Source organism: Centroberyx gerrardi, chromosome 20 (assembly GCF_048128805.1).
Source record: "Centroberyx gerrardi isolate f3 chromosome 20, fCenGer3.hap1.cur.20231027, whole genome shotgun sequence".
Lineage (NCBI taxonomy): Eukaryota > Metazoa > Chordata > Actinopteri > Beryciformes > Berycidae > Centroberyx > Centroberyx gerrardi.
In genome coordinates this window covers 3,120,936-3,133,699 of record NC_136016.1, presented here as the reverse complement: position 1 = coordinate 3,133,699, position 12,764 = coordinate 3,120,936, and the positions used below count along the sequence as shown (strand labels likewise).

The 12,764-nt window shown below is 43.2% G+C and overlaps 1 protein-coding gene across 1 annotated transcript; it reads left to right on the top strand.

Moving 5' to 3' along the window:
* Nucleotides 1–8,421: 8,421 nt before the first annotated feature.
* Nucleotides 8,422–9,702, top strand: LOC139931477 (galanin receptor 2a). The gene has a single exon (XM_071924989.2). The coding sequence runs from the start codon at nucleotides 8,422–8,424 to the stop codon at nucleotides 9,700–9,702; it is 1,281 nt and encodes a 426-aa protein (XP_071781090.1).
* The last annotated feature ends 3,062 nt before the right edge of the window (nucleotides 9,703–12,764 follow it).

Genomic DNA, 12,764 nt, shown 5'->3' with positions numbered 1-12,764 from the left:
CGATCGGGCAGCATAGAGTTGCCATAACCTTGTGAGTAGTAAAAAATTACATTGTCCAGCAGACCCACCAAACTAAAATAGATATAGATGTTGATACGAAATCAGGATCTAAATATCTTTCTGATATCAGTTTGAAACAGTTTCCAAAGCTGTTTGAATATGATTTTTTATTGTTCCATAACACCATATTGTGAAAATGTAGTGCTTTTTTGGATTGACGTTGAAGTCTGTCAAACGCTTGCTGGCGAGGTTTCACACAGAAACCCCGCCTCCTCTCTCTGTGTCTTTCTTCCCATCTACCCATCTTCTTTTCTCTCCCTTCCTTCGCCCTTCTCCGTCTGCTGACTTTATCCGGCACACAGCGGTTTGGGAAAAGCCACACTGAGTGATTAAATGGAGAGTATTGACCTCTACTCTCGGCGCTCCCGTATCCAACCCAGAGCCATTTTAAGGGAGACGAAACACCAAAAGAACTCGGCCCGTATTTTTTTGGCGACGGCGGCTGAAAGGAGAGAGAAAGGAGAATGGCCGTATCCGACTGGTCGGGCCTGGCATTTCTCTGATGCAGCGGGCCCTCCGCAAACGCTCCTAATTGATGTTGGGATGCAGATAGTCGCGGGATGACAATGCCTCGGTGTCTCTCACCTCAGAGCCGCGCCGCCGATAAGACAAAAAAGACATTTCTTTTTCATCTTGGGAGCTTTTATGATTAATCCCGTTCTAGCATTTAGACGCGCCCAGACAAATACGCAACATTTCCACACACAATGGATAAAATGACCTTAATGCTCCTTGTTATCTCCCAATGATATTTATACCGTTTTGACTATTAAATGGGATTAAATAGTCAGGCGGTGCTGTCAGTTATTGATGTAGTAGAGAGTGAACTCACCCAGTTTTCCACCTTTATAGGCTGATATGAATCTTTATGATATGAAATCTATACTATACATAATAGTAACTAGAAAAGACATAACATAAATAAATGCTTTTAAATGAATGCTTTTCTGAAAATAGGATTGATTTTAGTCCATTTTGGTGCTTATTTGCCTAATGATGATTATATATATAGATATAGACATATAGACATATACTGTAGTTTATCCATGTTTCTACTTACTGCTATTAAATCACTGGCCATGACTAACTAGATCTGCCGTTTCCGCACATTTCCCATTGAGAAAAAGAATCTGAAAAGCATAAACCGTAGCTAAATGAATCCACCTTTTCTCTGACTGCCAGCATTATGCCTTGAGTCACAGGCAGCTTGAGAAAAAGAACTATACCAAAAAAAATAAAAAATCAATGTGACGGGGGGATTCAAAGGCTATCTGTCGCTGCGGTTGTGGGCCGGGTCTAATCTGTGGAAGGAGATTAAGTCGCGTGTTATTAGTCATTTTCCCAGGTGACTGGCGGCCTAACAGCGGGTCAGGGCCCGTGCGGTGTGATTGCAGTCCTCTCCCGGGGTTTTTCCAGCCACAGCTGTGCCGGGCCGATCCTGACCTGACTTCTTGATCCCATTTAGTCCTCAGCGTGAAGGTCTGGCTAAAAACTCTGTGAGAAACTGTACAGGGGATTTATTTCTGGACCAGGCGCTGACAAATGATTTGGTTTTAGGTGCCTCACCCTCACTGTTCTGACAGTTTCCCCATAACTCTCATGTACATTTGGAAAGTTATATTTCTCTTTTTCTGTAGATGGCTGAATATTCAATTTAACTGACAGTCATGGTGGCATAAATGGCAGGTAATTTCTGCATCATTTGAATTTATATTCATAGAATCTGTTAGTCCTGTTATGATTTTGTGCTCAACGGTTGGTATAGAAACCTGCTGACAGTCTGACATATGTTTTAATATAAATTTTTTGTCATAGTTATCCTTGTTCATTAGACAGAAAAGATGCGATGCCCTTGACTGGACTGCATTTGATGAACTCTAAACCTCCCAAGCTGAATTTCTATGTGTGCGTGTGTGTGTGTGTGTGTGTGTGTGTGTGTGTGTATAATTACTTCATATCTAAAGCCTACAGTGGTCCAGCGGTGAAGCAGGGATGTTCAATGGGCGTCTGTGCAGAATAGATTCAGAGATGCTCTTGAAAAAAAGCGGCAGTATTTTCTGTAAACAGTCCTCCACAACTGCACCAGAAGTATTGATTATCATGCAAATTGAAATGTAAATGGGCTTTTTGGAAAATAAGACATTTTTCCCCAAATGCTCTGACTCTGCATACTGATTCATTTCACACAGACAGGAGAACGCATTTCTTTGTCATGGTCCATCATCAGTGCAGGACTTCTACTTGTTATCACAGCAGCAGCACCATGACTCTCCTCTCCTTTATTTGATGAGCTGCTATTCCTCGCCTGATGGACCAAACCAGTGCGTGTTAATGGAGCAGAGAAGAAGAAACCACGCCTGGATTATCCTTGAGCAGACGGCCCTGCCAGCAACAATCAGCATGCAGCACATCATAAATAAACCAAATAATGCCAAATTCACTTTTTTTGTTGTCTTTCATTGTCCTATGGGTAGCCTGTGTGTGTGTGTGTGTGTGTGTGTTTAGTTGGTTTATTTCTAAAGCCTACAGTGGTCCAACAGTGACAACGTGATTTTTTTTAAAAATATATATATATACATATATGATCAAAGATGTTTGATGAAGACATTGTTAAATTTGATTTTGTTTGAGTGATTAAAGTTTTAAAACTCCATCCTTTTTTCCAGTCAGTTTCAGATTAACTCCAGCAAACGCATCACAACTGGACTTGGTCCTGATTGGCTCCCTCACTAAAGAATGACTGAAATCCGTCCAATCAGGCCAGTTTGCAGTATCTGAAGTGGAAAGCCTCCACTCAGCAGGTTTACCTCATTTGAATTAGGTAGGAGCTATATAGGGGTATAATTACCATGGACAAGCTCTCTAATGGAGAGAAGGAGCATCGAAGGTTAGAGGAGCCGATTCCACTTCCGCAGACTGACGCATCAGGTCAGGTCATGATGGCTTGCGTGAGGAGGAGTTATCTGGTGTGTGTAGGTGTGTGTGTGTGTGTGTGTGTGTTGCTGACGCACACACACACACACACACACACACACACACACACACACACACACACACACACAAGGAAACTCATTTAAATGAGTTAACAGGACTCTCTATTGAAGCAGTAAAACATGCTGCTTGATCTCTTTCTCTGCTGCCTTGGTATGACAGTAAAGCATTATCTCTTCTATTCTATTCTTTTCTATTCAATACATGCACTTCCACCATTAAAACATATTTGATAAATCATGTTTTATAACCACAAATTCTGCGGGTAAACACTGAATACTTGTGTTTTGTTGTTTAGTATGAAAATAACACAATTTAAAGATATTAAATATTGGCACAAAACTATCTGCTATCAGCCGTTTCAATCCAAAAATTACAGTATCGCCCTTCAAAACCCATATTAGTTCAATGCTAATTGAGGGTATACAAATACGTTATTGATTTGCGGATGGAAAATCACCTTGCAGCTTTCAGATATAGAGTATAACACAAAGCAACCCACTTACAGCTTCAAAGCTGATTAGCTGTCACAAACTGTTAGCGCTTGTCTCAGCGACTCAGCCGATCAGTTTCGACTCAATCAGTGTGACTGATCAGTGAAGACCTTGGTGCATTGGGCTTTATTGGACCTTTAAAATGGACAGAGCAAAACTTCCTTCAACCCAAACTGCTTGTTCACACTGCGATCACTTTGGTCGATGTGTCGCTCTCTTCTGACCCATTGTGGGCGGGACCAGAGTCTCCTATTGCATGTATGTGGCGGTCTGCAGCTAGTTTTGTAGGCGCCGGAGCACCAAGGAGTTCTAACTCCACATTAAAAACGTATTGGAACTTGGCCAAAAAGTCACAGGCATGGCAGATAATATCAGAAAGGATGGGGATACCAGGTTAGAAAAATTATATTGTGTTATTTACATATTCAAAAGAAGAATCATGATTATCAATCATGACAATAGTGATAGATTAATACACAATAAATTAAACAATATACCATCTGAATAAAGCCTGGATAAAATGAAGTAAATATAACAGCTCTTCATCTGCCAATGCTGTTTGACGTGTTTTTTCATGCATTTTTCATGCAACACCACTATGCAAAAACATTGTATTTAATCTTTAATCTTAAAGCAATATTCCACTTAGTTTTAACATGGGGGTTGTTCGGCCACCATGAAAACCAGAATATAAACTACTCACCAAGATCAGATGCAGCTGGACGAGTTTGTAGCATTAGGATTTTTACTTCCAATTCATTTGAATGGGCCATGAAAATAGCAGACCACCAAAATAACAGATCCTGCTGCTGTGATTTTCAGTCAGGCAAAATCGGTTGAGAAACGAGGAAGTGGAGGAACCTGATGTCGATGGACAATGACAATGATAACAACAGCTGAGTGTCCCTGGCCGCTCAGCTCTGTAAGAAGTGAATGGACTTGTGCTGATTGTGTTGCAATGTGAATGTAAGTCAGAAAGGTCACAACAGTCTGAGGCGAGGATGATCGTCTGCAGCCTGGATGCTCTTTTCTGCTCAGTCACAAGGGTTCAAATGGGCTGTAACTACACCTCCTGCTGCTGAGGAGTGAGCGTGTGTGTGTGTGTGTATATATGAGGGGGAGGACGGGGGCGGAGAGAGGTGCCGACGGGATAATAGCTTCACATTTATATTGACTCTGTAAACAACGCATTAACACTAGAAAGGCCAAGCCACTGTCAATTGGCTGCCGTTTTAAATTGCAGAACTGAAATAATCTCCGTTTTCAAAATAAAAATGTCCCTGCATGACTTTTTCTACACAAAGTTTCTGCAGCAACCAGCGTTGGTAGATTTTCAAAAGCATGCAAGGAAATAGTGGTTAGGAATATATTTATATGGAGGGACATGTACCTTCAACTCAATTTCAAACTCATGACAACTAGTTTTCCTTGGGGAGTGAAGTTTGTATTTTCAGTGAAGGTTTTTCTTATTTAGGCATGACCAAAACCTTAACCCTAACCTTAACCTTAACCTTAAAGGGGAATGCCACCCATCTGAAGAATTCACAGGACCGTTTCAGTCAGAATTTGTGATGTCACTATGATGTAAAATCTTTTCCATAGACAAGGAATGGGGCACAGACTGTGTTGACCCATAGGATTTTTGCATGAGTTCTTGCACCCAAATGAGGTTTAAATTTTGGTTCATACCTGTTAGCAATGCTAGAATACATAAATTTAATTTTGGTGTGACAACTCAACTTCTAGCTTTAGGAAAGAGCAGTGGAAAGTTCACAAACATTGACTGAACTGTCCTGGTGCACAGAAATAAAGTGTGAATTCTTAAAATGGGTGGCACCCCCCTTTAACCAAATTGTTTTACTTGCCTGAACTTAAGCGTTAGCTGACATTTTCATGTGACGAATAGGTGGAAATGGTGTGTCCAATTTGTAGTGGAGCGTAATTTTCACATTATTTGTGTCCACAATATCTAATATATAGTATGGATCTAGCTGTGTTAACCGGGTCCTACTTACTCTGATTATGACCTTATTCCAAGGGACTCAAGTCACATGACTTGGACTCAGGTCAGACTCGAGTCACAGTTGTAACTGCCTGAGACTTGACTTTGATGACTTGAAAAGGTTTCTAAAGTCTTGACTTGAGATCTTGTGTTTGTGTAAATGACTTAGATTGAAAGCGATGAGATTTGTTCCAGCAGACTGAATTTAAATTCTGTTTTCTGAATTTGTATGGAATGATTGAATTAATTGAAGTTGAAACTGATTATAGAAATCAAACTCATGATGCTCTTACCAAGTTTTTATCCTATTAAAACCATATTGCATTGAAAAGTCCTAGATATTTAGTTTTCTTTAAGATATTAAATTGATACTGGACTCTTGATTTGTTCTGACTTGACTTGCTGTTCTACATTTAGACTTGGGACTTGACTTGAGCCTTGTGCCTCAAGACTTGAGACTGACTTGGGACTCGAGCGAAGTTGACTTGGTCACAATCTGCCTTATTCTGATTTAAGTAATCAGATAAATGCATTTACATGACAATTGAAGTAGTCAGAGTTTTGCTTTGATCTGGTTAAGACTGAATTATTAGTGTTTATGTACTCCTACTCTGTGCTACTGTGAATGACCCTCACATATCTCTACCAGGCAGTTGGTCAGTCCCTCTCTCTCTCTCTCACACACACACACACACACACACACACAGACAGCCTGGTATGACAGCAGAGGCGAAGAGAGGAGCCTAACAGTGGGATACGAGGCTGCCGGACTCCTAATGCCTCTAACAGATTAAAGCAACATTTCAGCATGAACTCCCGGTCCTGACAGCTACAGACTGCCGGCCTACCGCGGGACACCGCTCTAATTTCATGCTTTGCCTCACAAAGACAGGATAAACGATACTGGGGCGGGGGGGGGAGAAAAAATGGGATTCACCAAAAAACAGAAAAGGGAAGAGAGAGCCAGTCCAGACCTGGCTCACCTATGATGGACACGTCTCCGTTGCTGTAATTCAAGTCTGTTAGAGGCTAATGACATTTAAATGCCAAGTATTATTGGGCACTGAGGGAAGATTACCATTAAAGCTCCTTAACAACGGGATATTGAATGGGGAAGACTCTGGGAGCTTGACTGACATTAAAAATTCATTGCATGATCTCTCGCTAGAAAAGACTCTCCGCTCTGCTGCCATTTATTCATCTTAAACATTGTGACATTACATTACAGTCAGAAAAATGAGTCAATGCATTTAAAGTAATAAGACACTGAGATGAGATAATGGTGTAACAACATGAGTCAGGTCATCATCTTTATTGTGAAGCTAGAATTAGACTTGTTGTAGGCTCAATTTCTATTGGGGTGGCATTTAGAGACTGCTTGACATAGTCTATTCAATTAGCTCAAGCACCTCAATTAACAGTAGCGCCATTATTAGAGACTCAATGGCATTTCATTGTACAGGGTGACACATTCACAAATGTGCCAAGGGTGAACACTGACACAACAAAACAGCAGAAAGGAGAGAATTAAAGCTTTCATTCCAGAATGAATGGAAGAAATAAATGCAACCTGAAATGTTTTTGTTAATATTTCAAAAAACGGTTATATCCTAACTATTATGAAATGGAACTAGTTGGTAATCAAGAGTTTGAAGATGACTCAACTTTAATTAGTGTTATTCCGGCAGCCTAATTATTTTGTCAAAGCCGCTGTTAATTTCATGGAATAGGGGATTTCTCATTTTTGAAATGAAACCCTCCAAGTTACTATTAAGAAAGAAGCAGCAAAGCAAAAGGAAAAAAGGGGGGAAAGTCATCACAGAGAAAAACATTTAATTGTGACATGAAATCAAATGCATTGTTATTATGTGGGTGTAGATTTATACATTTATTTATTGATTGATTTATTCTTAAAACTGAAAAAATCTGCCATTAAGGAGAGATAACTCCACTTATTCTGCCTTGTTTCTGACACCAGAACAAGTGAAACGTCATTGGAAATGAATGAAATTAGGCTCTATACCAGAATTTTCCACTGTAGAATATGACTTTAGGGCCCAATACTAGATCCAGTTGCTTCAGATGGGTATTTTTGCATGCTGATGTGTCTCTGGGTGCTGATCTGATTCACTGGTGACATTTCATTCCACAAGTTCCCTCCTCCCTCTTTTAATAAGCTACATTTGTGTCACTCTGCCAAACCCAGCTAAACTAAAAATGCTGAGTTTACCACCTTTTAGGCTGATAGAAATCTTTATTTCATAGTATACATCATAGGAAGAAGTGTTAAACTGGTGTGTGTTATTTGAAATTAGTGTCTTTTTATGAAAAATGAATGATGTGAAGTTTTAGTGAATATATAATAGATTTTTCTTTCTATTGGTGGTTGTTTATCTTCAGATCATGGTCAACCCACCTTTTTATTTACAGCTACATCACTGGTTTCATAAGGGAGTGCGTTCGGCAATGACTCCACCTTTTGCATGCCACTGTGTGTGTGTGTGTGTGTGTGTGTGTGTGTGTGTGTGTGTGTGTGTGTGTGTGTGTGTGAATCGGAGGAAGGACAGCTCGGATACAGCAGCGCCTTGAGGTGCGAGAAAGGGGAAAACCATTGACTGGGCGCGCTGAACTGTGCGCCACCCGCAACTCCGCTTGCGCGCAACACGCTGACAGCGACTTTACTAAAAAACAATCTCTGTAATATTCTGGACTACATTCGACATCCACATTTCACCCCGGACGCTGTCTAAATGTGGCTTGGATCCCCTCCGTCGCCGCGGAGCAGCCTGGTCGGAGCGCATCGCCGCGGTCCCACCTGCGCGCCTCCGGTTTGGCCACTTCTCACCGCACACGCGATGTGACGGGCAGCGGGAGATGAATCTGACACATTTTTACGCACAATTCGGACATTTATTCGCCTCGAATTACTCGCTTTGGGAGCCTCACCGCGATGACTACCGCAACTGGAGTTTGTTCAGCACCAACCCGTTTGCGGTGGACGTTCTGTTTTCGGGACACGAACCGGGCACCATCGTGCTCGTGGTGATGTACACCCTCTCCTTCATCGCGGGGCTCGGCGGCAACATCACGGCGCTGCTGGTGCTCACGCGCAAAAGGAACCGGCTGTCCGGGGCGTCCGCGACTCGCCGGCTGCTGGTCAACCTGGCGGTGTGCGACATGATGGTGGTGTGCGTGTGCATGCCCGTCAACCTGGGCCACCAGGTCTACAACGCCTGGGTGTTCGGGGACTTCCTGTGCCGCACCGTGCCGTTCGTCCAGGCGGTCTCGGTGTCCGCCAGCGTCCTGAGCCTGGCCGTGATCAGCCTGAACCGGTACTACAGCGTGCACAACCCGCTCCACGCGCGCTCCTTCTTCACCGGGCGGCGGATACTAGGCATGATCTGCCTGGTGTGGGCCGTCTCGTCGGGACTGTGCCTCCCGCTCTTGTTCATGAACACCACCCGCACTCTGTCGCTGCTGGACGGGGCGCACACCGTCACCGTGTGCGTGGAGGGCTGGAGCAAGGTCAAACTGCGGCAGGGCTACAACTTCTTGCTCTTCTGCTCGCTGTATTGCTTCCCCGTGTTGTTCAACCTGATCATCTGTCTGCTCACCGGGTGGAAATTGTGGGGGACGGATGACAAACTAAGGGAGTCGAACAAATTCGGCATTGCGCAGGTTGTGTCTCGGGTGCGAGTGCGCAAAAGGATAGCCAAGATGGTGCTGGCGCTGGTCCTGCTTTTCACCTTATCCTGGCTGCCTCTGTACGTCGTGGACATCTGGATAGACTTCAACATGCCGGACTCGCTGGACAGAGAGGACGAGAACGAGGCGGACCACGTCCAGCACGAGTGGATTCTCCAAGGCAGACCGTTCGCACAGTGGCTCGGTCTGACCAACTCCGCGCTCAACCCGCTGTGCTACTGCTTCGTGGGGAACCTCTACCGGTCCGCGAAGCGGTTCAGGAAAAGCTACCGGGAGAAGCTGTCGTCCGTGTTCAGCCTGTCCCTGCAGCAGCCTTCCGTGAGCGGCTCCGTGTCCAAGCGGGCGTCGTGCGGCCGCGCGCAATCGGAGAAGCAGGTCGCCGGCGGCACCAGGCTGACCAAGAGCAAGAGCCTGTCAGCCGTGACTGTGTGCGAGACTGTGTTCGACTGAGCGGGATGAATGAAGCCAGCAGAGACCAAAACGCACCGTGGCGCACAAAAATTCCGATATAGGCAACATGACATGTTTAGATAATCATGGTGGAACAAATCCCGTTTATTCTTCCTGAATGTAAGTAATCTATTTGTATCTCTTAAGTGCAAACCAAATGTAAAATATCGTGAGCATGTGGCCTATATTGAGTTGAATATTGTGCTACCATTTTTGTTACCAGTTTCATACCAGGCTGCTATTTGATGTTGAAATGTTATGGAAAAATGCACTGAGGGTGAGGGGTATTTTTGTGCATTAATTTGTAAGAATGAATCTGTCTGAACAATAATCTCATGGCATTAAAATTATTACTTCAATATAAAATGATTGAACACGCTCTAAAATTGTTTTATTTCATCTTAAATTCTTTTGAAGTCCTGGGGAAAATTCATTTAGTTGAAAACTTGAAAAACAGTCGATTTAAAAAAAAAAAAAAAAAAAAAAAAAAAAGAAATTCAAGGCTTTCGCTCATAAATAGGCTACGATCCTGGCATGTAATCCTGTTTGACAGCCAGTCTCCCAGGAGCGGCGGCGCGCGCTTGGCTGCGATATGGAGAGATTTAGCAGCGATGAATACTGTTCAGGAAAGGTGGATTGAAGGATGACAACACAGACAGAAGGATGGCAGGAGAGGCTGACACCGGGGTTAACAGCACTGCTGAGATGTACTTTATCCGCTTCCACTCCCCGCGCACCAATTTCATCCTGGCACTGAAACCGAGAAAACTTCGGCATCTGAATCAATCTCTGACCATCTGCAGTAGGGGAGATAATTTATGCGCGCGCACACACACACACACACACACATACACACACACACACACACACACACACACACACACACACACACACACACACACTGACTGGAGAGACAAGTTTACCTCCTCGGATGAGTTGGAGTGCGCGGCCACCTTGGACCTCCTCGCATGTGCAGAATCTGAAATAATTCTCACCCTTGGAGCAGTTAAGTGAGCCCGGACTCTGCACATCATTTATGGATGATGCTCCGCCATTGGCTGGAGTCTGGATTACAAACAGATTGCCTGCTTCAAACCCCCTCCCGCCTGAACCCCTTTACCATTCTCCACTTCTCTCCAGATAAACTCGAGAAGGGAAGCAGACTGGAAAACAAATAGTCCGCGTTGTGATAATGGGCGGCTGTGTCATTGTGTGTTTGGGTAAAAATGTGCTAGGGGCTCATCGGCGTCTTCTTCTTCTTCTCCTGCACAGCCTCAGTGTAGATAATTAAGGCGCTAATTGGTTTGGATGGCAACATGAGGGCAGAGGCCCAACTTAATGAGGCCTTCAAGGAGCCTCACACAGCGTCTAGTGCCGCACTCGCAGTGTGGTGCGTCTAATAGCTGGTGCGTCTTCAGATATGGCATAAAGTGGGGTTCGACTGATACGGGTAGTTTTTAGGCTGAATTCACTGATAGCTGCTTACCAAAAAAGTCACATGTGAAAACCCACGTGTGAATTCAAGCACATGTGCTTTTTGGACACATGTTCAAAACCATTTTCATATCTTTTTTTCCAAGTTGTATTCTCTGTCATCACATGACAGTTTTTACTTCACATGTGAACATTTCAATTCATAGGTGAAGTGTTTTTGTAAAGAGATAATTAACATGGGAAATGGGAAAATCCACATTAACATACGAAAACCAACATGTGTCCAAAACCCACATGTGCTTTGAATTCACATGTGGGTTTTCACGTGACTTTTTTGTGTGCCAGTATTCTTATTCATTCAATCTTTAAATCAGACCATTTTCATACCAAAAAACAAGGACACTAAAACTCTCCACTGAAACCCAGACTAATTAAATTCTTTTAGGGTTAGCAGCTCTTTAAGGCAGAGTGACCCACCACACCTATTCAATGGTAGGGAAACTCTGGAATACATTAGGCCTTTAAATAAAAAGTGAATTTCCAATAAAATGTGAAAAGAAAATGTTATCGCAGGTTTTACAGACTTTTTACAGACTCCATCACACGACCGGCCGATATCTGAGATCTAATAAAAGGCTAATATCAGCCTGATGTATTGATCCACCTACACAGTTCACAGTTAGCCTCTACTCAGCACAAACCTCTCCAAAGAAAGTGTCTCAGGGCGGAGTCAAGGTTAGAGATGTATGGATCTGTAATTTGTTAGACAGCAGCTGAGGTTGGTTTCTTGGAGTCATTAGGCCTCTGGTCTGTCCATGTCATTAAGCCTATTGCCCAGGAGAGAGCAGTTTGTCAATACGACTGCTGGATGAAAGAAAAGCCCCAGTCAGAGAGCTGCTGCACTGGTTTAGAGCCTCTGTGAGACTGGGAGCAGCTCACTGGTCTGTCAGAGGATCAGGACAGACAAGGACCATCTCTCCTGTTCTGACACATTAAACATGAATATCAGACAGAATGTACTGCTACTATTACTGTTACTACTACTACTACTGCTACTACTACTACTACTGTTACTATTGTTACTACTAATACTACTTCTGCTACTACTACTACTACTACTACTATGACCACTGCTACTACTACTGCTACTACTGTTACTACTGCTACTATGACTACTGATACTACTACTGCTACTACTTCTACTACTAGGTACTACTGCTATTACTACTGCTACTGTTACTTCTACTACTACTACTTTGACTACTGTTACTACTACTACAACTACCACTCCTGCTGTTATTCCTCCTCCTCCTCCTACTACTACTGTTCCTACTACTACTACTAAAAAGAAAAAGGAGGTGGAGGAGAATATGAGAAGAGCTATACGTACTCATTTTCATGGAGGTGGATGCACATCTCATCCCTCTGGCTGTACCATGAAAACGAAAAAAAAAATCCTTGACTCCTGTCTGCTGGTACATGAGAGAAGTCAAGGTCTCGACTTCATCTGCATTCCAGAAATCGGCCCCTCATGTCTGTGTAAAAGTGCCTTATGATTGCAGTTTACAAAATCGTATAATTGCAGTGCTACCAATACAACCAGACCACAGAATTATGCAACCTGAATG

Excerpts from the sequence above, each read along its gene's own strand:
- LOC139931477 (XM_071924989.2), top strand. The coding sequence starts at position 8,422 with ATGAATCTGACACATTTTTACGCACAATTCGGACATTTATTCGCCTCG.